Genomic DNA, 23,668 nt, shown 5'->3' on the forward strand with positions numbered 1-23,668 from the left:
CACAGACTTTACCTGTAGCTGTGGCCATCACAGAGACATTGGTAGATGCAAGCAGAGAGCGACGCTGCTAAGGTATGCATTACGTATATCTGTAAGACAAAATTTTACAGAACTTATTACACCCAAAGTGACCTGTGGTTAGTACCACAGCTTTTCACACTGCATACAGATGTGTAACAAGCACTGGACATTAAAGGTGTAAGTACTTATGTACTTACAAAGCCACCTTTCACTTCAGAATTTTTATCAGACAAATCAATTCACTCTGCTATGAAAAGGATGGGGGAAAACTCACTTGTCCCACCAACACATAATAACAAATCAGTTCTATCTGAAATGTTTTCAATTATTGAACAGCAACATATTAAGCCTGCATACAACAGTCCTACGTAATTACACCCCAAAATAGCAGCAGCTTGCTGGCTCAGAACAAAGACTTTATTTCAGAAGGAAAACTATAATGCAGCTTAGTTTTTGACCAATTCTTGTGCGGCTCTTGAACATACACTCAATTTACTCAGTATCATACTGACCAGTACTTTTAACATCACTGATACCTTTTTCTTAATGTATCACAAAACACAGTAAGGTAAAAACTAGCGAATCTGTTGATCAAAAAGGTTCTATTAAAACAAAAACAGTTTATTATATTTATTTGTTTCTTCCCTCTAAAACAAAGCTAACTAGGAACTAATCCATCTTTTTAGTGTTTTCTAGAAATCCTTAGTAAAAGCAGACACAATTTGGGACCTAACAAAATTTCAGGGAAGATTAGATTTTATTTCCAGTAAAAGGTTAAATATGGGAGAAATCTTACAGAAACAATTTTTAGAAACTACTATACAAACACATACTGTTTCACAAAAAAGTCTAGGTTACTGAACTTTGTTGACAATTAGTTTTTATACTTCAACATTTAATTTTACTTAGGTCTAAGAATAAAATGCAGAATCTGTCATTAACATAACAGACACAATGAACACACTGGCATAAAACCAAATATGTTAATGATGTAGTATAAGATGTTTTCCATGTAATAATGTCCTCTTGGACAAATATCTAGTTCTGAGAGAGGTCAATCTACAACAACTTGTGGAACCAGATGCTCAGCATCTCAACATTGAGTGAACACTTCTTTTAGCACAAAATAAGTACAACAGAAGTTTCATCATTTTATTATTTGTCACAGATAGGTACAGCATGAAGTTTTCATGCTGTCTGAAAAAAAATTTGTGACTTCAGCAAACTAGATGATAATAACAAAAAACAACTGTAAAAAATACGTACCTTGCTGTTCTGAGTATCTGGATGAGGTGGTGAATCAAGGTTTATTATAGCATGTAATATATCGTGAGTTAAATTGCCAAGATGTAGCAATGGATTAGCCACCACTGTTTTGGCACTAGCTGTGCAAGCAAATAGGAGAGGTATGGAACTTTGCTCTGGTGAAGGGCTGGAAGGTATTTGTACTGACTGCTCCTAAAAACAAGCAAGAAACACACACAAAACAATATAACATACCTTTTAAGGGAACATAAGAACTTTTGAAAGAGGGAAAAGGATTCCAAAAAAAACAAAAAATAAAGTGTACAAAAAAATCCCGTTAAAAACATATTTAGATTTATTAAAAAGCAGGTGTATGCTTCAGTGGGAAAATTTCAAAAATATTACAAAACACTTACAAATAAATCTACAAATCTGAAGCACAGAAAACACAACCTAAGCTCCCCCACATACCTGCTGAGATTCCTGCAATAGCAGAAGTAATTCCATTCTGACAGATGCCAAGCCTCCACCATGTGAGCCATGAAGTATACAGTAACTAAGAAACATTCTGAGGAGAGACTGGTATTTCAGAAGCCATTGATGTCTTTTCTGAAAATCTTCTTTCTGTAGCATAGTTTTTTCCTGGTCAGCTAAGTCTTCAGTGTTTTCATGTGATGTAGCTTCCTCTGGCATTCCTCTAACTCCTGACTGTACCTCTTCTACTTCAACACCATAATCACAAGTCTTCTGAAGAGCTACCACTTCTCTTTCAAGCCACTGGTAAAGCTGATACCGCAGCTTTCCACCATCTACTTCATAGCCAGTGGACAGTGTACGAAGCTCCACAGTAAGGATTTTCAGGCATGCTCTAAACTTCAGCTGTGCTGAAATGATATCTTCTGACGGACTTAGAATATCTTGCTCATCAACTACACTAGAAGATTCTGTGTAGCTACAACTTGTTTCATGTAATTTTTCAGTTTTCTTCAGAGGTTTTAACTCTCTCATTACCAGGGAAGAATCTTCACTATCATCATTTTCATCACTGTCTGACTGTAGTTGCAATTGTTCATCTTGGAATAGAGCACTTGGCTGGCTCCAATCAAAAGAAAGAGTGGAACTTGAATGTCTTCCTGAAGAACAGTCTGAAGATGAACCTAGACCATTGAATACTGGCTGTGACCAATCAATACTGGAAGCTTGATCTTTTGTTTCAAACTCTTTAACTGGAGAATATGGTGAGATATCTTTACTAGTATCCACTAAACTAGGGGATTTACAGAATGACTTTGACCTCTTGACAACTTTGGGCATCTTAGATAACACTTCTAAGGCCAACATAGGACAACCAGCTTTTAGATGAGCATATGCAGTGGTGAAAAATAGCCGTCTTTCTCCTAGGTTGATTTTGTCAGCTAATCCATTTTCTACTGTTAGGCAAATGTGTGTGGAAGATGTATCAGAAGAGCCAAAATGCCGTCTCAGCAAGAGAGGATGTGTTCTTAGGTAGTTATAGAAGTTAAACACTGCAGGGTTACAACTTGATGAGCCATCTCCTTCATCTGAAAAGACATGGCAGCATGAGGAAAATGTACCACTCTGTATGAAATAACTGATCTGCAAAATCCTAAGTTCATCAAAAGGCTTTTAGGTCTTAATATTAATCTTGTTGTGTACTTCATACATTCATTCTACTGTTTACTTCACTGCACCTTCCTTTGTACCTTTATAATTTGAATATTTCAGTGGGGAGGACATTGCCAAACCTACTAAAAACAATCAGAGGGGGCAGCAGGCATGACTTTTTAAATTAAAACAGCTATTTATTTTGCTTGTAGTCAGGTCAGTTTTACTGAAGTCAAACAAGACCACTTTCTGTTAATTTTAGATTTCGTAAGTCTCCATCTTCCATCTCTAAATGACAATAAGATGCTATATCTTACAGATTTTTACTTAAAGTCTCTTTTAAAAAATTGGATTAGTATTTTTTTATCTTGTCTGCATCTTAAAAGAAATGCAATTTACAATAAAACTAGAAAATCCATAACATTTATATGTAATGGTAGCAGTATTACATACAAACAAACCAATTACACAGCAGTGCAACACCTATTTATTTCATTTTCATGTCCACAAGAAGAAAAACGCTGAAGAGATAAGAGCATCAGCATAGGATGATTCATACAGCTTTCAAAGGGCTCAGGATAGCTGAAATAAACCCTTACTCTCTATCAGGAGTTATGGCACAACCGGTGACAGCTAACAGAGAGAGCTACATGAAAAATCACATTCCTAGGTAACAAAATAAGGCAAGACATCACAAACAAGTCATGAACTGATCACAGGAGACTTAGCAACACTTTAAAATTACTTCACACAGAAAGATGGGATCAAGATACAAACAACTAAATATTATATTCCTCATTTGGTCATAATCACCCTGAGGCATGTAACTTCTACTGAAATCAGTGTCACAAATTAGTTATTCTATTCTAAGTATTTGAGCCTTTATTTATTCCTTTCCAACTTCTCTCAGTAGCCAGGACTGAGATAACCAACTATCAAGGACTTGAAGCATTTAACATCAATGAAAACATCACGTTTAGGAAATAATACAGCTAATTCTTAGAAGGCCTATAAAGCCAGCAAGCAAACATTAAAATGAATTGCTCTAGGAGACTTACGTGCTTTTTCAGACAGCATATGGGCCTCCTCATACCATTCTAAGTATCAAAATCTTTTTGTTGGTAGTCTATTACCATAATCAGCTGTTACCAAGGACCAAAAGCTACAAAACACCGTATTTTCCAGACTCTTGTATGTAAGTGGGCTATCAGAAATTTTGACTTAGACCGTTATGAAGTAGAGTTAATTTAAGAAGTTAATTTGTCTCTTCATCTTTAGACTGCTTCTGGAAAAACAGTTGCATTACTGCAGAGTTATTCCACTATCCTGATGTTCACATGCTTAAAGGACAAAGTATGCATTCATGGGATACAGAGTAATAACAATACAGTCACCATATTTGCTATTAAGGTCCACATACATTGCTACAGCAAGCTATTTACTAACAATGGTGAGCAACTGTGTGGTACTTGGTTTTGCTCAGATGACACGAAGAAACTGTGGTTTAAATCAAGTTAAAAAAAACCTGAAGTTAAAACCAACTCAACAGGTCAAACACTTATATTCTTACCTCCTTCATCTTCAACAGAATGTTTAATCAAAGTGTCAAGAGCTTTGCTATAATCTTCCAAAATCCAGTAAGCCATGCTTCGCAGGAAAGGGTCACAGTGTATGTTTCCCAAGCTCTCTTTTCCAGTAGACACACTTCCCAAAACTCTCTTCTGTAGTACAGATTTGTAAGTACTAGACACTTCAAACTCAGATTCATACAGTCTTGATATTACAAGAGCCAACTGAATGTCATGCAGTTTTTCAAGGCAGACCTAATTAAAAATAAGCATATTAAAATGATCAAACTTTGTCATTTCTCCTCAGTTTAAAATTATTACAGGGCAGGAAGTGACATATAACTGCTCAGGTGCTTAGGTGTAGCTAAGTATTACATGCAAGATCGGATTTGCATTTTTTCCATTAAAGTATGGCATGACAATAGATATTTGCAATCAACCAGCTTCAATAGATCATTGCCAATGTGCACATGCCACCTCTTACCTTTGGATTCTGGCTGTTTTAGCTACAAAGCTTTACAAAACAAATCCTTCATTATCACAGAGATTAATTTCCTCACAATTCAAACAGATCCATAAAATATTTTTTGTTTGCTTTGTTTTTTTGTAAAGGGATTCTAGGAGCTAATCCTCACCACTGCCAAAACACCAGGTCTGAAACTTCCAAATGAAAAACTATGCTGTCTTCCTATAGGACTGGGTAGACAATCTGAAAGGAAGCTAATAATAGGTAGGTCCCTTAGTATTAGAGCAGAGAAATGCAAACTACATTCAATATATTTGTACATTTAGGACAATGTAACAGTCTTAAACATTAAAAATTTTATTACCTCCACCGCATCTTTTAAGTGTCCTGCCAACAAGAAAAATGCTGCAGAATGTTCAAAACGCTGTTTGCCAAGCAAAGAAAAGGCATTCTTTAATGCTGCTTTTCGCCATCTGTCCTCAGTGAAGTTGTTTCCAAAAAACTGTGTCATTTTAGCATCTTTTTGGGACCTGCATATTGAACATAATTGATAGAAACATTTTACTTTTTATTAGTTGCACTACAGTTCTTCATTTCTGCAGCTGGCAGTATAATTTTACACAGATCTTTACATTAGGAGTAAATGTACTTCTCACCACACTAGGAGTTGAGAAGGCTATGTATTTAAAAACAGCAGAAACTTCAGTAAGAAACCTAATGGTACTTTTAATAACCTGATACAAATACAGAAAATCTCATTTTTCTTGAGGTGAGCTCTTAAGTGACAAGGCAAATTAGTTTTCAGAAGGTTTTCAACACTGAATGCTGTATTATGAAACATCAGTTAGAAAGATGTAAGTAGTCCCCTGAACTGAAGGTAAAATTTTTATCAACAAACACTTATGTAAAAGATAGGCATGACATTTCACACACTACACTGCTGGTCCTCAAAAGTAAATCAGAATTAAGAAGGAATTGAAATAACAGGAGATTTGGGACTAAAACTTGCAGCATCTACCTTCAGAAACAGCAACTAAATTCCTCCAGAAAATATAAGAAGGTTAGAAACTACTCATTCAATGTAATGACTAGTTTAGAAATCAAATCCTCAGCTTTCAATGGTAAAATTTCTGCTTCTTTTGGATTACCACCACATTCAACTTTTTCCCCCAAAATTATACTAGACAGTGTGAAATTCCATGTAATGGCTTGAATACCTGTATAATCCCCAGATAACAGCCTTCTTCTTCATCGCAAGGTAAAAAATGGCAGCGTCAAGTGGATTGTTGTTTCGTTGGAAAGCTGCTTTAGCCACCTGAGAAGGCATTTTGAAAGCAAGAAAACAACCATAGTTTAAATTCATCTTATATGAAATTCTTGTTGCTTCTGGCATCCCATACCGCTCTGAAGTTCTCCTTACTATAGGATCCTTCCTGTCATAATGAGTCTGATGTAAGAACATGTGAAGATACAACAGCCCGTTTGATATCACTTAGCTCGTGCTCTTCCAGTTCTAGAAGCTTTTTTTGCAGATCAAGTCCGAATCCCTATATCTGAAATCAGTTTCTAAAATCATAGCAAAATTAATTTATTAGTTACTCTGGTAATCAAAGGACAGATGGAGTCTTGAAGAACAGGCTGGGACCAGTGACAACAGAAGAAAAATTGTTTATGGATTACTTTTGGAGGTTGGAAAGGAAAAAGGGTAAGTGGCAGCAGGAATAGTCTAAGTCCCATTTAGGATAATCTTAAACTCAGGCCCAGAATACCTGGGATTTTTTTAATGCAAGGCAGTTAAGTCTCATAATTACTGAAGATCTAAAAGTAAAAGTGGAGACATGCATTTTACCACTTTGTGCTTTGTAGTCAAAGTATCTTGTGCATGTCATTTTCTAGCTCAACACACTTGGCTTTTCCAAGAGCTTAAAACAAGTGATAATGAGGTTAGGCTTATTGCCACATCAGTGATGATTAAAATATTTAATATAAAAAACATCAACAAAACTCTCAAGCAAACAAAAAACCCACCAAGCCAAAACAAAAAAATAGGTTTGTTTATCATGGAAAATAATCAATCCGCAAGACAGATATGATATCTAAGTTATTCCCATATCTGATAGATTTCTAAGAACAACCTCTTCCCACAACTTGTTTCTCAATTTTGCTATAAAAAACAACTATATGCTCCACCTGTATCTTGAGCATCCAAATAAGCATTGTACAGTATTACCTTTAAGATGGAGTATCTAAGAGCAAAAAATGTACTCCACACTGGAATATGAAGTCTAAACTACTAAAAAAATTTAGTTAAACACAGAAGTTCAGATTCATACAGAGAAGTATAGATACAAAAAAATACAGCACAAAACATTCAGAAAAACTTCATTATCTAAAGACTTAAAACTACATAAATAAAAGGTAAACACTGGGGAACAGCTGTTTGGAAAGATTTTGCTGGTTTGTTTATTTTTTAGAATGCCATGTTTCTACCTTTTCTATGCATTTCCGCAGGCTGTGGATGTTTCGAACCCACCATCCTATACCCATAGCTCTGAGCTCTGACCATGTTGGATCTCCCTTCTGCACTGCAGGAAGCATACTCAGGAGTTCTTCCTCTGCTACAGAATGGAACGCCCAGGCAAAGTGACTAGTAGATAAGCCTATATAATAAATAAATAAATAAATAAACAAGCAAATAAATAAACAAACAAATAAATAAAATAATAAAATAAAAAAAATCTGAAGACATTTATTAATAAAATAATTCAGAATCTGAAGACAAGAGGGTGGGAAAAGGATTTGGGAAGAAGGTCTAATGGCTTGTTTTGGATTTTTAAGTTCACTACTGATGAGGAAAGAGAAATTTAAGAGTATTTGTTAGGAAACCATATCAAAAATTACAGAAAAATCATACAACTGGAAACAGTTTTTCATCTGCAAACTCCTTAGGTAAGTTTGCAAAGAACAGAGTTTCTCTATGAAACTCAAATATATGGACAGTAAGTGGCACTAAGATTAGCCATGAAACAAAGTACACTGATTAAATTTTTCAAAATTTTGAAAGACTGGTGCACTGTTATGACTTGGATTAGAAAATGCAGAAGTTTCAGATCATCAGAGCAAAAACACCTTTAGGGATAGAGATACAAAAGAAAACTTTTTTGAAATAAAAAAAATCTCACAAGGAATACAGCAATTAATAAGCAACACATAGCTGGCTGTGGATAACTGCAACTGCACGCACTTCTAACGCTCACCAGTTTCTGAGCTCACCAGAAGCAGAAGTATTTCAACTAAACTTACTCCATCAGAAAGCTAACTCTGCAATAATCTGCTGTGGTAGTCCTGGCAAATTCAACCTCTGATTCAGCTAAGGGGTGACAAGTCATGTGATTGAAAATGCTATCAACTGTCATGATGGCCAAAGGAGTAATCACAGCCAGTCATTTAGGTCTGATTATGACTAATCAAATCCATCTCGTTTTGTCATCTGCATGATGGAACTAGTTAAATTACACAAAAACACCTCCCTACATGAAATAGTTGATGATATAATTACAGTATGTATAATTACAGTAAGTATATAGAAATATTTAAAGTCTGAATAGTAATTTTTTTTCCAAATATGTACCAAATCTCTACATAAATAGATATAGTTTTCTATTATATTACTCCTGCAGAAGGTTATTGGTACAACATGGTAGTAGAAAGCATTTAACCTGGGGAAACAGAAAGACTCCCCCACCAGCTAAAAACCTGTTAGAAAAAAATCAGTTCCAAGACCTTTACCAAAACCAAAACATGATATTTTCTGCTCTAGCATTCATTCATATTAGACAACAGTTTCTTTAAAAACCCCAATTAATTAAATAATTGATTCTGCAGAGGCACATAAACAGCACACCAGTCATGGTGCAGCTACATCACTAAAACTCAACTCATCTAAGAAAACGCATCAGTTACCTTGGTGAAGCAGCTGGGCTCGATGCACAGGAGGAAGCGCAGTTGTCAGAAAGGTGTGAAGCCGGACAGCCAATAAAAATTTTAAACCACACTCATCAAGAGTTTCTCCACCTGGAAATAAATATTTTTGCACATATTTTACAGCAATTACTCCAAGTATCGTAGGTCTTAATAAAAGAAATTTAATTTTGTGACTACTAACACTTTAAATTTGTAAATGATAGCTTAGTTCATAATTCTTCCAAGAAAAGAGAAAGAAGAAAATTTCAAATATAAACACTTTCAAAGTTATTTGTTTTGTTTATAGCAAGAAACAGAAAGTGCTATGTATTAAAAAAACCAAACCAAATTATTTCTTAATTTCTCTACACAGTATATCAAATATTTGTAATTACTGTCTGTTCAAAAGTGAATTAAAAATAATTATAGTATGCAGACTGATGGACTTACAGTGGCATTACCAGGCAGCAAAAGAAAATTTTATTTTTATCAAAGCATTTGGTCTTGAAAGAATTACACTATGAAATGAAGGTTCATCATCATCTTACAAGTCACAAAAATATTCCAAAATAGGAAGAAAACCCAGAAAAGAAATCCCAGAAATCCTGTGAAGTACAGTAGTACATTTAACTTGGAAGAGACAACTTACCTTGACTTCTGTCTCTGCTTTCTCCAATGTCCGTACTGGTAGTAGCAATTGTATCTGCCAAGGCCATCAATGACATTTGCTCCATCCTAGTCAGACCTGGCAAGCTTGAATGAAGCAAGTGACGAGACAGAACTTGAGCATGTTCTGGTCCAAAGTAAGTTGGGCTGTATTGAGAAAGATCAATGACTTTTGGTTTTGAACTGTCTTCATCTGCCTCAAATGTGACAAGGTCATCTGTACCTATAACAGTATTTTGGAAGAGATTTTCATAACTGTCATTGGGCATACCCTTTTTATTTTGACTATTCTGATTATTGGGCTTCTCTGAACAGGAATAAGATGAATCATCATCCGCAGCAAGCAGAGCATACAGAGGCAATGGTGGAACAGAGTCTATTTCAATATAGTCTGTAGTCTCTGTTTTGCTGAACATTTTGGGATCTCTTGCAGTACTTCCACTAGCACTGATCGTCAGAGATCTGTGCCTCTTGTCATGATTAGATTCAGACTCATTTATAGCAACAACTTCTCCAGCAATGCACTTCACCAAATGGGACAGAATGGCTTTTGCTCTGCGTACTTTACCAAGATCCATGAGTTCCAATAGTTGATACGGATGGTACTGAGGTAAAGTTGGAGATAATGTATGAGCAGCTTCAAAAAGACCAGAATCTTCCATTTCCACAGACAGATCAGAGGCAGACCTTTTCCCACTAAGTTTCTGTGCAAGGCTGGTCATAGATCTGGTCAAGGCTCTCTTTGGTGGATGCAGACCTGAGGCAGCTGACTGGCTTTGTTTCATTAAGCTAGTTATGCATGGCATACTTCCACTGTAGGAATCTGTACTAACTAGTTCGTGCTTAGAAGGAGATTGCCACTGGGAATAAACATGCATTTCACAATCCATTCCAACTACCAGAATGCCATCACGCACCCAAGACAAGGATACAGGAAAAGGAGGTGACCCCTCCACAGATGAAACCAAGTCAACACAACGCAGCAAAACAAACCCAGAAAGGGTTGCAGCCTTAGGACTGCCACTGTGGGAGATCGCTACAATCTCATTACCATTTTGTTCTTGCCTTTTCCCAGACAGCTGACCAAACATATAAAGTTTTGATCCAATTCCCACTGTCAGAATATGTGAACCATCTTCCCTAGACATCCAGTCTAAATGTACCAAGTGCTTAGTGTTGGGTATCATACTCCCACTGTGAGACACAGAAGTATCTTGTTGGCTATCTGCCACTAAATCGCTATCCACACTAACACTAGAGTCCAACATGGTGCCTATCTCATCTAAATTAAGTGTCTGTTCTAAAATCCAAGAAGAACCCCCAGTAGATTCACATTCAAAAATACTAACGTGCATCACAAAATCTTGAGAAAGATGGCTATTTCTAGATGCTGCCTGCTTGTATGCTACTGCTAATCTGTTTGTGTGTGCACAGCTGACATCAGTTGGCCTTCCTGGAACATTAATAGCACTACTACTAGGAAGTCCATCCTCAATCAGTAATGGCCATTCTTCCCATATATATTTAACATCACTGTCTGTGCCATATTGTGGCATGGAAGACATCGACGATTCAACCCTGCATCTCCAGAATCGAACTTTTCCATCAGAGCAGGAAGTAGCCAGCAGATAAGGTGCACGACAAACAGGATATATGGAAGAAGAACTGAGATGTCCTAAAATAAAACAAAATACACTTTTACTGGAGGAAATACTAAAAGGCAAAATTTTTATTCAGCCACCATTCTATTACTAAAAATTAAAAAAGTATTACTACTTCCTTACAGAGAGGTAATTTACAAGCTTCACAAAAGAGACAATATGTCAAAAATATCATGAAACTATTTTACCCTTTGATTACATTTTGTGCTCTAGAGAGGAGTCAAGTCATAACATTTAAACATGAATACTAATATATATTCTCTTCTATCTAACAAAGATTTCTCCATTGAATAATCTAAAACTGTGTTTTAGAAAGATTATTGATGAAAATCTTAACATTTATGTACAGATCCTACAAAAAAATTCATGAATGACTGCAAAAAAAATTTTATGTTTCTAGTATTGTATTATTTGAAAGAATGTGGAATACAGTAAATATATCTTAAGTAAGAGCTTTATTTTAGTGTTAGTTCCAGGACTGAGATATCAAGTCAGGGGAAGTACATTTTTGCAAACCTTTTGGATCCACTTACACATATTCAAGTCTAACAACAAATCCAAAACCTATTACTACTTTGTTTCTATTTCAAGACCAAAGTCAGAAAGGAAGAGATTTCCTATTTTATTCTTTTAAAAAAAGATGACAAACCTGCTGATGGCTTTACGCTTATTATTTCTACTCCTTCTGGCATACTCAGCTCCTGACTATACACCATTTTGGAAGACAGAGTAAGCCAGCTGGTGCTCTGAAGGTTTGCTCTACAGGCCCGATACTTTTGAGTGAAAGGTGACTGGATCTTCTCTGGATCTGGCGAGGAATATGATTCTTCTGTTTGTGTTGCTTCTTCAGGTAGATTTGAACCTATCTTTTCATCTAAAAAAAGTTTGCATTGTTAATTTTAAAAGGCCAATGATTTCTTTTAATGTAAGAAGTTATTTTACTCACTTTAATAGTTCCAGAAGAGACAGACAACACCTGACTTAAAACTTTATATTAATTTTAATGAAATGCCTTCTTGTATTCAGGTTTAAAGAGAAACACTAGGACATCTCACATTAAATACTTCTGAGATTCTAGAAATGTTGAGAGATTATAAAACAATCAAAGCATGACCAAAAAGACCAAAACTCCAATCAAAGAGATATGTATGTGGCTATCCACTGAAAATAAGGTTTCAGCAAGCACAGAATACCCGCAGCTAGGGAAAATTAAGACCTTCATGTCTTAGCTTACAAATTGGTGAAAGTTATTTTACAGAAAAGTTTTAATAACAGCTTTATTTTATTCATTAAAACATAGGCTCTCAGAGAATGTGATATCAATGCTTCCCTTTTAAAATAAAACTCAATATATGAAGTATAAATTCTGTGGAAATGGAACATGAAAATTTCCAACAGATTTGCTGAAAGGCCTTGTCAGTAATCTTGTCACATAAGGACATCAGGAAATTTAGATCTTGATTATTCTCACTAACTTATGAACTAATTGCAATAATGCTTTTTCTTTCATTTGACAGCAACAGTAATAAATGTCAACTTAGTTTAATTGACAGAAACATGCATTATAACAGATTCCTCTGGTAAGTGGTATCAGATTTGTGTTTCTTAAAATTTTTAAATGTTAACAGTAACTACCAAAGTGAGTCTTACCTTTCCTTAAAACGTTATAGTTTTAGAGGTAGTTTGGCAGTTTGAAAGAGAACCAGCAGATTTCAGAACATCAAAATTGTTTAGAATTGTAATGGCATCACTGATGCTTAGCTACTCCAGACTACAGACCTATTTAAAACGTATGCATAAACTCAAAAATTGCGGAACAAAAACTTCTAAAAAGCAAAACATTTTAACTATTAGATTGTATTTAAAGCCAGTCAAACATATCTGACCTCAGAACACACAAAAAATACCAAACTCCAGCCTCAGGCTGAGTTGAAGGGTTTCAGCAACCAGAAGATTAGGTAATCAATAAAGAATGGTTGTGATAAAATCTTGTAATCAAATGCAGATTTTTTTAAAAAAGATCAAACATTTTAGATTACACTGAACAGCAAATATTCACTGGACAGCAGCTTTTTAAAAAGAAAACTGCAAGAAAGAGAGCTTACCTATCGAGACAGGAATTGCCTTCAAATGTAAATGCCACATATGTAGTAATGAATGGTTTTGTGTATATTCTATCACTATTAAGTAGAATTTTTCAGAGAATCCATTCTGCAGGTTTCCTGGTAAAATTGAGAACAGGAAGATCTTAGGGAGTTATTCACTTGAAAGCAGAATTAAATTTTTAAATTAAATTATTTGCTGATTAGCAAATAATTACATTAAGCTAACATGAACTAATACTGAAATGCAATGGTCTGACTATATCTAACTGTTACATTAGCTTTCTCAGTTTTTTACCACAACCAATAAACACTACAATTACAGGTACACTCATGTAAGAACTGACAGTGTTTTCTTTGAGAGATAACAACATATTTGCCTGACTTTGCTACGTGTAAAGTTAAATCCCAGAATATACTAACAGTACAGTATAGTCTAGAACACAAGAGATACAATGGTTCTTCCTAAGAATTGACTTACTCTGGTTTTACACAAAAATAAGATGGGATGAGTTGTACTATCAATAGATGCCTGTTTCTGGAGAGATCACTCAGGTATTCTTTACCCTTCATATCAAAGTCAACCAATTAGGACCAAGAAGGAACAGTTAATTTAGGGATTCTTTTTCCTCCATGATTCTTCTGACCCTTTAGGTGTATGTATATATAAAACATTATCAAGAATAAGCTGTATTTGCCCTGTGCTTTTCACATTGCAGTGCTTATAGTACCATACGAAAATTTAAGTGAATTTTTCTTTTTAAAAACAAGATAATTACACCTTTGTGCATTATTAAGAGGAAAGAAGAAAGTACTAGACAATAATTTTGAAATTAGAATGCATCCAAATGATACAGTTCTAATTTAACAATTTCCAAAGGCTCCAATTCCTTACATGGATGGTGTGCAGCAATTCATTACAGATATTTCTATATTTTGTATGGCATGCAGCATTTCTGTATTCTGTACGGCATGCAGCAATTCCTTCCCAATTTAGTCCAATTCCTTACATGGATGGCATGCAGCAATTCATTGCAGACTTTCAGAACACACACAGATGTATACAATTGTCTAAGATCAAATATTCTCAAATTTCTTCTAAAATTATTTCTGTGTATCATACACAAGATGTAAACATACAATGAAGCTGTAGAGTAACACTTTTTATGTTCTCTATTCCATTTCTTATTTTCAACATCTCAGTTGCATTTTTTGAACTCCACTGAGGGCTGGGATTATCTCCACTACTCCAAATTTCTTCCTCAGGTAGAAACAGCCAGTTCCCAAATAATCACTAGGTATATCCAGTTCATTTAATATTTCCCTTGGTTCCTTTGACACTTTTCCATAACTCTGCTTCCTTTCATTCAGGATTCCTTCTAGTACTGCAAAAAACCTGGTATCACAAACTCTACTTTGCCTCCTTTTTCCCCCCATACATTATTTCACTGGAACAGAACGATGTGATGCCTATATAACCAAGTAACTGAGGCATTCCATCAAGGAAAACTAATAATTTTTTTCAGAGCAATTCAGATCTGTCCAAGGGCCTACAAAGCCACATACTATTCACAGTATTATAGTGAGGGGGAATTGTTTGGTTTGCCATTTGTTGTACCATGCAAGGCCTGAGGAGTAGTATTTAGCTGATGTAAAAGAAGAGCATCCACCATGAAAGGATACAGTAAGTTTTGTCTATGTCATATCCTACAAAGGCTTCACATTTAAAACTCCTTCCCCCTTCATTTAAGGGACTGCTTAACAAAAAGACACAATGGGTATCTTGTGATTTAAAATAGTTGATCTAAAATTTGGTTGCACATAGGTCAAAGGATGCGAAACACCCATGAGCTGCACTAGACTAAATATTCTTCTGAAAATCTCAAATTAAGGTATTTAACATTAAAATGATAAAAGCCATTTAGCAAGTTCCTTTTCTTCTGCGGAATAAAAAATAAAACACTGTCTCCAATGTTCTGTGGAAAAAAATTCCTTACCAGAGCCTGATAAGCTGCTCTTCTTTGACGGCATTTCCTTCTCCTGGTTATTTAAAATAAAGTCTTCTTGAAAAACATGGAATAACTGTGTTTTCCGGCCATGCTAAGGAAGTAAAAATACACAAGAAGTGAACACCCTGGTGTATACTTTTCAAGACTGCTCTCTAACACGAGAGCTTTTAACTTGCAAAGTTAAACACATCAACAGAAAACTCCTCATGAAAACACCTTCATTATTCACATTCTTTTCATTTACAGGTACTGTTAAAAACAAGTAGAAGAGTATGTCAAAAACAGTCTAAGTACCCCAAATTTATCTGATGGATAGCTACTTGCCTTTATTATTAACACTCTTTAAAAAGCTTTTTATTTATGTCATAAAATGAGTATAGCAAAAGATCTTACAAGCTCTGTGATGGCATCCAGTTCAATGATACATCCTGGGCGAGCTGTAGATTGCTGACTTATGATGTTAAAAACTTCACCAACATATTTCTGTTTGAAAAGAATCAGGGGAGTAGTCTTGTTAACTCCTACACATTTCTGTGGCACAACCTGCTAGATAGGTGCAATATCACTATGCAAATGTTAACTAAAGCATTAAATATACACTAGTTGTGATTCAGTAAGAACACAGGTAACATTCCCTGTTTTATGAAGAGCACATCTGGTTTTGATTGCTGAAAGGTGACAAGAGTATCTAGAAAGCCCCCCATATAGCAATTTATTGTCCTTTCCCAAAAGCTCCATTGTCGTCTCAACTTTTCCCTACGGCAATGCACTCACATAGTTATTACTCCTTGTGGTGCAAGCACTTCACAGATATTTCCCAATCAAACCTTGGCCTGCCTTAATATGCAGAGTTTGAGATTAAATGAAATACAGTATGGCTAAAAAAAGTTTTACCTAATCTGTTTTTACAAGCAAAATAATCTGTGAAATCCTCAGCAACCAGCTTAGTCAGTCACCAAGTCTGAGCCTAGAGCAACTGAATGAAGTTATAACATGCAAAAACCTGAGATGGCTTTTCACTTACAGAAATTTCTGGATTGGAGAGCTCACATAGAAGTTTCTTAGCATCTATTACAGCTTGATATAATCTTAAATGCTGTCCATCACTAGCCACAAAGCAGGCACTTGGAGAATTACAATATGCACCTGAAAAGCAGGAAGGTAGAAAGTGCTCAAATATTCGAACACCATGTTTGAATGAATTTGAATTCCTTTTTTGTTTTTCGACAACAGGCATTTTTGAAGTTATGATGAAAACAATACAGCATTAAGAAAATCTCCTGTTAACATCTATTCACAAGCAAGAACTACAAAGTTTAAAGCTGTGCTTAGCTACCAAATCAAAGTATATGAAAAAAAATAAGAATTCCATTTGAAAACTAGAGCAACATCTCCCTCAGCTTTTAAATTTTCAGCATGCTATGATGTATGCACTAGTATCTAAGGGCTTTACTGCATAAGCTCCTAAAATATCAAATACATAAAATAAAACAGAAGAATAGAGAAACCTTTTACACAGGATAAAGAATTCCCAAGTATCAGCAGCTAGAAAATTTGTGAAATAAAGGACCCATGCTCAACACTTTTTCCAGTACATTCAATATATCTGTATTATCTATTTAAGAGCATTATTAGGTTATATTAATTTTATTCTAGAACACATCACTAATCAGAAAATGAAACTCACCAAGGCAATAGCTGGGTATAAGTGTGGGCAGCCATGCAACATTAGAAAAAGCTGAAACATGAAGAGAATTGATCCGAGCGAGTTCAGAAACTCCACCAGAAAAGGACAGAGGCCCAACAGGATCTACTCTCCAGAGAATAAGTTCACTGTAAACAGCATTGGGATCCTGGGATGTCACATTTGCATTGCCTCTACTCTGAGGTCTTACTGGTGACTCCTGAGACTTAAAATAATCATTTGCCTGTATTGCTTTCTCAACATCTGGTGAAATTAGAGCATTGTGATGTGAGGTTGTAAGCAACAGTGGTAACACTGAATGGCAAGCCAAGTCGTTAAGATGAAAACGGTGACCACAATACCGGGATTTGTGTGAAATACTGAGTACAGTTGAGAAAGCAGATTCTTCAGCAAAACTCACTAGCCACTGGTTCAGTGATCCATCTGCATGTTTGGAAATCATCATAACGTTAGGTGTGAAGATACTTAGTTTTAAGCTGTTGGTCGATTTGCTGTGTCCAGAAGAGATAAGCATAGATGAAGATCGTGTAAGGCCAGGAGGCTTTTGTTTGCCTTGCTGAATAGCTAAGTCAACGTTTTTGGTACAAGCATACATCACTATACTTCTGCAAAGAGAGTTTGCATCACCCGTTGGAAATGCAACAGGAATTCTTGAGACAAATGACACCTGCAATTTTCAGAAAGAAAGAATAAGTATTAGAGTTCCCATCATACTTCCCAGTGAACACCAATGTAAAATGCAAGAGGAACAAAGTACCTGCACCTGGCGAAACATGCCAGGCTGGTATTCATCTAGCCAGTCCACATGCCACACCAGCAGGGAGCCATCCACAGGATGTATACTGAAGAGCATGTCAGCATTTTTACTCCATTCAGAAAGCAGAACTTCAATTTCATGATCAAAAATAGCAGAGGATAGAGGAACAAGGCTTGAATATGGAGCAGCTTTCTCATCACCCAGTCCCTTCTTCTCTTGGTTTTCTTTTTGTTGATCTCCATTTACATCAGTTTCTACAATACACAGATATATATATATGTAGATGTATATCTATATAATATATAGATAGATAGGTATATTTAAAACTAGAAGTATAACAAGCAGTGTTATTCAGGCATTGGAGCTAATTTCAGGCCTTTTATAAGCTACTCATATGAGAACTAGTTTAAAGGATGAAGATTACAACCATAAGTCCTCTAATGGAGCTCAGGGTCTAACAAATCAAAATAGTTTATGTTGCACCCTATTTTATACAAGTTTTTGCATGCATAGACAGAACAAAGAATAATCTCCAGGATGTATATATTCAAATTAATTGACTGTATTATTTTACAGAATAAAGCTATTTAAATTAGCTATACATTAATATCTGAAGAAAGAAAGTTAATTCTAAAGTTGCTCCTGCTTTCTTAATATTAAAGTAACATTTTCAGGCAAAGGCCTCCAGTCAAGTCTAAAAAAATAATAGAGTTTTCAGCATATATTACTAAAAATTTCTGGAACAACTATAAAAAGAGAAATCAGAACTTCTAGATACATTTTTTTAAGTCATTTAGATACTTTAGTGTAAGAAAAGAAAATGCATTGAAATGCCACTATAATCTGTCTGTGTCCTTACATGTCAAGTTGCCAATCTGTTACTTCTCCCCTGGAGGAACATTACAAATGACTTTTTAAACTGAAAGCCATTTCTCTATATGATATATGTCCATATGACTTTTACCTTCTTCTGATCTGCTGTCCACTTGATTAGAATCGTCGGTATTAGTCTCAGAAGAATGATGTTCAAAACTCCTTTTAAGTTGTTGCAAAAACACTTCCATAGATAAGGTAAAATGAAGTTCTTTGTTGTTTAACCAGTGTACAACGAAAGGTCCACTTTTTTCTTCATTCTCACCAAGACTTAGAGATGTGATAGAAGGCAGCAGAGGAATATCTACCAGAAAAAGATACTGACTGACATTTTTGAGAACTAAATAAGTTAGGTCAAAAAATAATTTTAGAGAAATAGTTGTTAAGCAGAAATCCCACAATGAAAAAAATAAGCCTAAGTGTATTGCCACTTGTCATTCCGAGGACCAACATAATTTACTATGCTATTCCTCACAGAGGTTTTTTGGTATGATTACATTAGGATAACAGTAGGGTCCTGCAATGTCCTGTATCTCTTTGATGCAACACTGCGCATACAGGTTAATTTACCTTCGGTTTTTTGCTTGTTTTTTTTTCTACTACAGTAAGAACCTAATCACTTAAGTGTAATTTCCCAACATTCAGTCCACAATGAATGCTGCAGTAGATATACACTGTAACCAAAGACCACGGGCTTATACTAGCAAAAATTAGTACACAGATCAGACAATGCCCGCTATAACATCATCACAAAACCCCAGGAGTTTTGATTCTGATACATTCTGTTAATTCACATCGCTGTTTGATGGTATTTGGTGTCCCATGTTGCTGCAAAAAATAAGCAGTAATCACTAAGTATACAACAGAAGCAAGGATCAGACTGCTACAGAGTAACAGTCTAAATCAATCAAAGCTAAAAAGCAGATAGGTTTACTGCAATTTCCTCAAATGCATGATACAGCATGTAATTGCCACCTAGAAGTCTCCATGTATAATCTCATTGCCTTCTGCTCCCTCTTTATGCAGCATTACTTAAATTCCACATCCTGGGAGACAAAATACTTTTCACTCAAAATCTATGGTTTTTATCAAAATCAGTAACAGGTTTGCATTACAAATTGTCCAATCTAGCTAAAGAAAATTGTAACTGAGAGCACACAGGCAAAAGAAAGGAGCACCATGACAACTAGCAATTTTGTTGTGCAGAGGGGATACAGCAGGGGAAGGGGCCAAAAGTAGCACAGCTTATTTAAGAAATACAGTCTATCTTCCTACACTGGCCAAGGCCAGTCTCAAAAGTATCATTATACATTTGGAAAGTAACAGAACCTGAAGGGAGAAATTCTGTTGACATCCTTTGAAAGATGAAGCTACAGTAACTGTGATTAAGGTGAACTAGAAAGATTACTTTTCAGATTTGATTTTAAATCTACTTTTTGAGTATTTATTGAAGTCACTAAAGAAATAACTTCTTTTCCAATTTCCATCTAAAACTACCAGCTTCTAAATGATGTTCAGCTCTAGACATTATTCTTAGTGAATTTCTATTTGCTTCATAAATCACAATCACTCTTCCCAGAAAACTTCTGAAGTCTTTGAATTCGGTAACTTTTTCTGAAATTGCCTAGAGCCAATTTTGCCCTAGCAACCACTGCTTATTGCTTTCATTGAATTCCACCCAGGTTGAACACCAGAAAATTAAAATTATAGTATAAAAGTAGGTCTCAAGGATTTTTGTTTCATACTGCATTTATTTTTATATAAATATATATGACAGCATTATTCTTCAAAATCTGAAGTGAATGAGAGATAAAGCTGTTTTGGTTTTAGTTTTTATCAGACACTTTAAAATGCTGTAGTAATGGGAAATTTTAAAATACAATCACAAATCAATTTGCTTTAAATCAAATGAAAGGAAATACAATTAGGTTTTTGGATTAAATTTAATTTCAAAAGGGCAAACGAAACGGCCTACTTAAAGAATTTGCTTAGACTGAGGTACTTAAAGACTTGACTGTGAGGGAGAACATATATTTCTTCAAATTAGGATTTAAAATGTGAAACTTACTTCAGAGGTTCTACAATAAAGAACAACCTATTATGCTCCAATCTACTCATTTAAAGCAATCAAAAGACATTATTTTAACAGATACAGATTAATATAGATAACATAAAAAGAATACAAGGTTTAAAAAGCCAAAGACAAGTTTTAAGTACCTAATCTTTCTAATATTTTTCAAAATTATTTTTATCCTCATTCTGTGAGTTTGCTGTTCGGCATATTTATACTGCAAAGTCTATCAAAAGCAAAATTAAAGTTTGCATAGTTGTGCTGGTTCTGGTTAGGGTAGAGTTAAATTTCTTCACAGGGTCTGGTACTGGGCTGTGTCTTGGATTTGTGCCGAACACAGGGTTGATAATACAGAGATGTTTTTCTTGTTGCAGGGCAGGGGTTACACAGAGCAAGGCTTTTTCTGTTTTTTGTACTGCCACACTGGTAAGGAACTTGGGGCCACATTGGACAGTGGGAGAAGACACATGGTAAAAATAATGGTAAAAACAGCCAGGACAGGTGACTGAAACTGACCAAAGGGATACTTCCAGACCATATGATATCATGGTCAGTGCTTAAAGTGAGAGGAGGAAGAAAGATAGGGAAAGTTTGAAATGATGGTGTTTGTTATCCCAACTGACCCCTAGGTGTGATGGGGTCCTGCTGGAGAGGACCCCTACCATCCTCCCAGAGATGGCTGAAGATCTCCCCTGCCCATAGGAGGCACTGAAGTAATTCCCTGTGTCTCTGGTTGCATGCACAGCTTCGGTTTTCCCTATTAAATTGGTTTTATCTCAATCCAGGAGCTTTCTAGCTTTTACCCTTCTGATTCTCTCCCCAGTCCTACACAGAGTGAGCAAGTGACTGCCGGGGCTTGGTTGATGGGTGGGTTAAACAACGACATTAGCTATTTTTGTATAAAAAATAAGAGATGCTGTAAAAGCAGATTTTAAAAAATGGTCAAATGTCAGATAATCCCTTTTTCTGATCCAGAGACAGGGCTCCTGAGAGGCATTTAAAAAACTTTTATTCCATTTTCAGTTTCATGTGAAGGGTGAGACAATAGAGATGTTATCATTCATGCCATCACAATCAGAAGCTATTTCCTATTTACAATACATTATAAGCACTTCTTGGCCTATCAGCTTTTGCCACACAATGCTGCTAATGCCTTAAAGCCAATCATCTAAAATTACCCCTCATGGGTCCTACTACAATGCATCTTATGTAGTTCTGCTTCTCCAAAGTATCTAGTCTATTTGCAAGGTCATCACTTGAAACTTGTTTCTAGTTCCATTTCTCTCTCAACAATGTCTGTCCTATTCCATGGCATTCCTAACTCAGCATTTCTTATCTCAGAGTTTGCATACAGATGCATACTACGTGATCCTTCTGTTAGGCTTTGAGAATTTTCTACAAATCCATTTCCCAGAGTAAAAGATTATGTGCTACCTACATGAAAAGATTAGCTAGCTCACTGTGCAATATGAAGAGGAAAAAATACAGAAGAGATATACAAATCTCCAAGAAGCTTTCAAGAAACGTTCCTGTGTGACAGTGGGTAGTAAAAAGCAACAACTGGAGACTTTTCCTATAGAAATACAATAGCATTGATGGTACAGCACAAAACTGCAAGAAATTTCCTTTTGGTAGGCTGGATGTAATTCCAGACCTGTCAGTTAAAATATGGACCAATGAACCACTACTCAAAATGCTGAAGAATAATCATAAAGAAAGTGTTTAGAGATTTGCTTAGCACAGCACTGTTAATAGAAATCAGTTCTTTCCAATCATACCAGACTGTACAGCTAGACACATGAACTAATCATAAATGTCCTTAGCTGAAAATTGGCCTTTCAAACTAGGTTCAGGAGGAACTGAAAATCAACAATGGAGCTAAACTAGTTTAAGGTAAGAATTGCATAGTATGTTTGTTCTTCAGGTCTAGACACAGAAAACTACATCAGAACCTTCATGAAAGGCCATCTGTATTGCATCTCTATTCAGTTTTTAAATGAGCAGACACAAAGATAATAAAGACAGAAGAGTCAGCAGCTATAGGGGAGTTTCCTCAACACTTATCAACATGTTGTTCCAATGCAAGACAGTATCAAACTTTATGTAATGCAGAGTGAAGGCATGTTTTGTTCGGTTCAGAGACAGAAGGACAGGAATGTTTAATTATTTCAACACTTAAGTGTCAGGTGCTCACTTTAAGAAGCTTAGACTTTTTTTTTATTTTATCAGTGTGTTCCCATATCATACACAATTCACAGTAAATTTTAACTCCAGTTACAAATACTTAGCTTTCTCCATTTTACATACTATCAATCTCACTTAAAGATGAACAAAATAAAAGAGGTGATTACTGCAGTGGGAATTTATTCAAATAATTTCATTACTGTAGCAAGTCCTTTCATGCAAAAATGAAACCAACATAGTATCAATTTTGCATGATCATATAAATACTGTGCAAATACATCTGCTACGTTTCCAGAGAGAACACATACTCCAGAGAGAACAGCAAATGGAGTTCACTTCATGGCAAGGTTTACATTTCTTACCTGTGGCTGGATTGATACTGGCAGCAATATGGAAGTGGCAAAGGGCATTTGCATGAGGGGGAACATTCCTGTGAACTTCATGAGGATCTTGCTGATGCAGAGCATATCCAGTATGTGCTACAACAGCACCCGACCTCCTCCTTCCTCGTCGGAAGTGCCTCAGGTTTAACTGCATGAAAAATAAGGTATCATTTTAAATCCTTTCAATAAGAAAAAGCAGATTCAATCTGTAAGTGGTTTTCTAGGCACTAATGAATGATATTTTTCAACTTAAATTTAAAGAATCAGTGGAGTTTCTTGCAAAATTGTGTTGAGTCTGCAGTAGAGAAACCAGTGCCTTTGGACTTATTTATGAAGGTCCATAAAATATTTTCACATAGTAACTATTT

The 23,668-nt window shown here is 35.6% G+C and overlaps 1 protein-coding gene across 1 annotated transcript in view; it reads right to left on the minus strand.

The window, feature by feature from the left end:
• DMXL1 (Dmx like 1) overlaps positions 1–23,668 on the minus strand; it is a 77,292-nt gene that overhangs the window by 30,050 nt on the left and 23,574 nt on the right. The window contains exons 9-26 of the mRNA XM_083884020.1: positions 23,280–23,448; positions 18,754–18,966; positions 17,790–18,043; positions 17,015–17,699; positions 16,352–16,473; positions 15,721–15,810; positions 15,316–15,418; positions 13,322–13,438; positions 11,866–12,090; positions 9,539–11,230; positions 8,890–9,000; positions 7,417–7,586; positions 6,144–6,241; positions 5,291–5,456; positions 4,463–4,715; positions 1,738–2,828; positions 1,288–1,479; positions 13–89 (exon numbers count right to left, since the gene is read on the minus strand). Coding sequence (XP_083740146.1) covers positions 13–89; positions 1,288–1,479; positions 1,738–2,828; positions 4,463–4,715; positions 5,291–5,456; positions 6,144–6,241; positions 7,417–7,586; positions 8,890–9,000; positions 9,539–11,230; positions 11,866–12,090; positions 13,322–13,438; positions 15,316–15,418; positions 15,721–15,810; positions 16,352–16,473; positions 17,015–17,699; positions 17,790–18,043; positions 18,754–18,966; positions 23,280–23,448 — 5,828 coding nt within the window. The remainder of the gene's footprint in view (positions 1–12; positions 90–1,287; positions 1,480–1,737; positions 2,829–4,462; positions 4,716–5,290; positions 5,457–6,143; positions 6,242–7,416; positions 7,587–8,889; positions 9,001–9,538; positions 11,231–11,865; positions 12,091–13,321; positions 13,439–15,315; positions 15,419–15,720; positions 15,811–16,351; positions 16,474–17,014; positions 17,700–17,789; positions 18,044–18,753; positions 18,967–23,279; positions 23,449–23,668) is intronic.

Source organism: Zosterops lateralis (assembly GCF_965231275.1).
Source record: "Zosterops lateralis genome assembly, chromosome: Z".
Lineage (NCBI taxonomy): Eukaryota > Metazoa > Chordata > Aves > Passeriformes > Zosteropidae > Zosterops > Zosterops lateralis.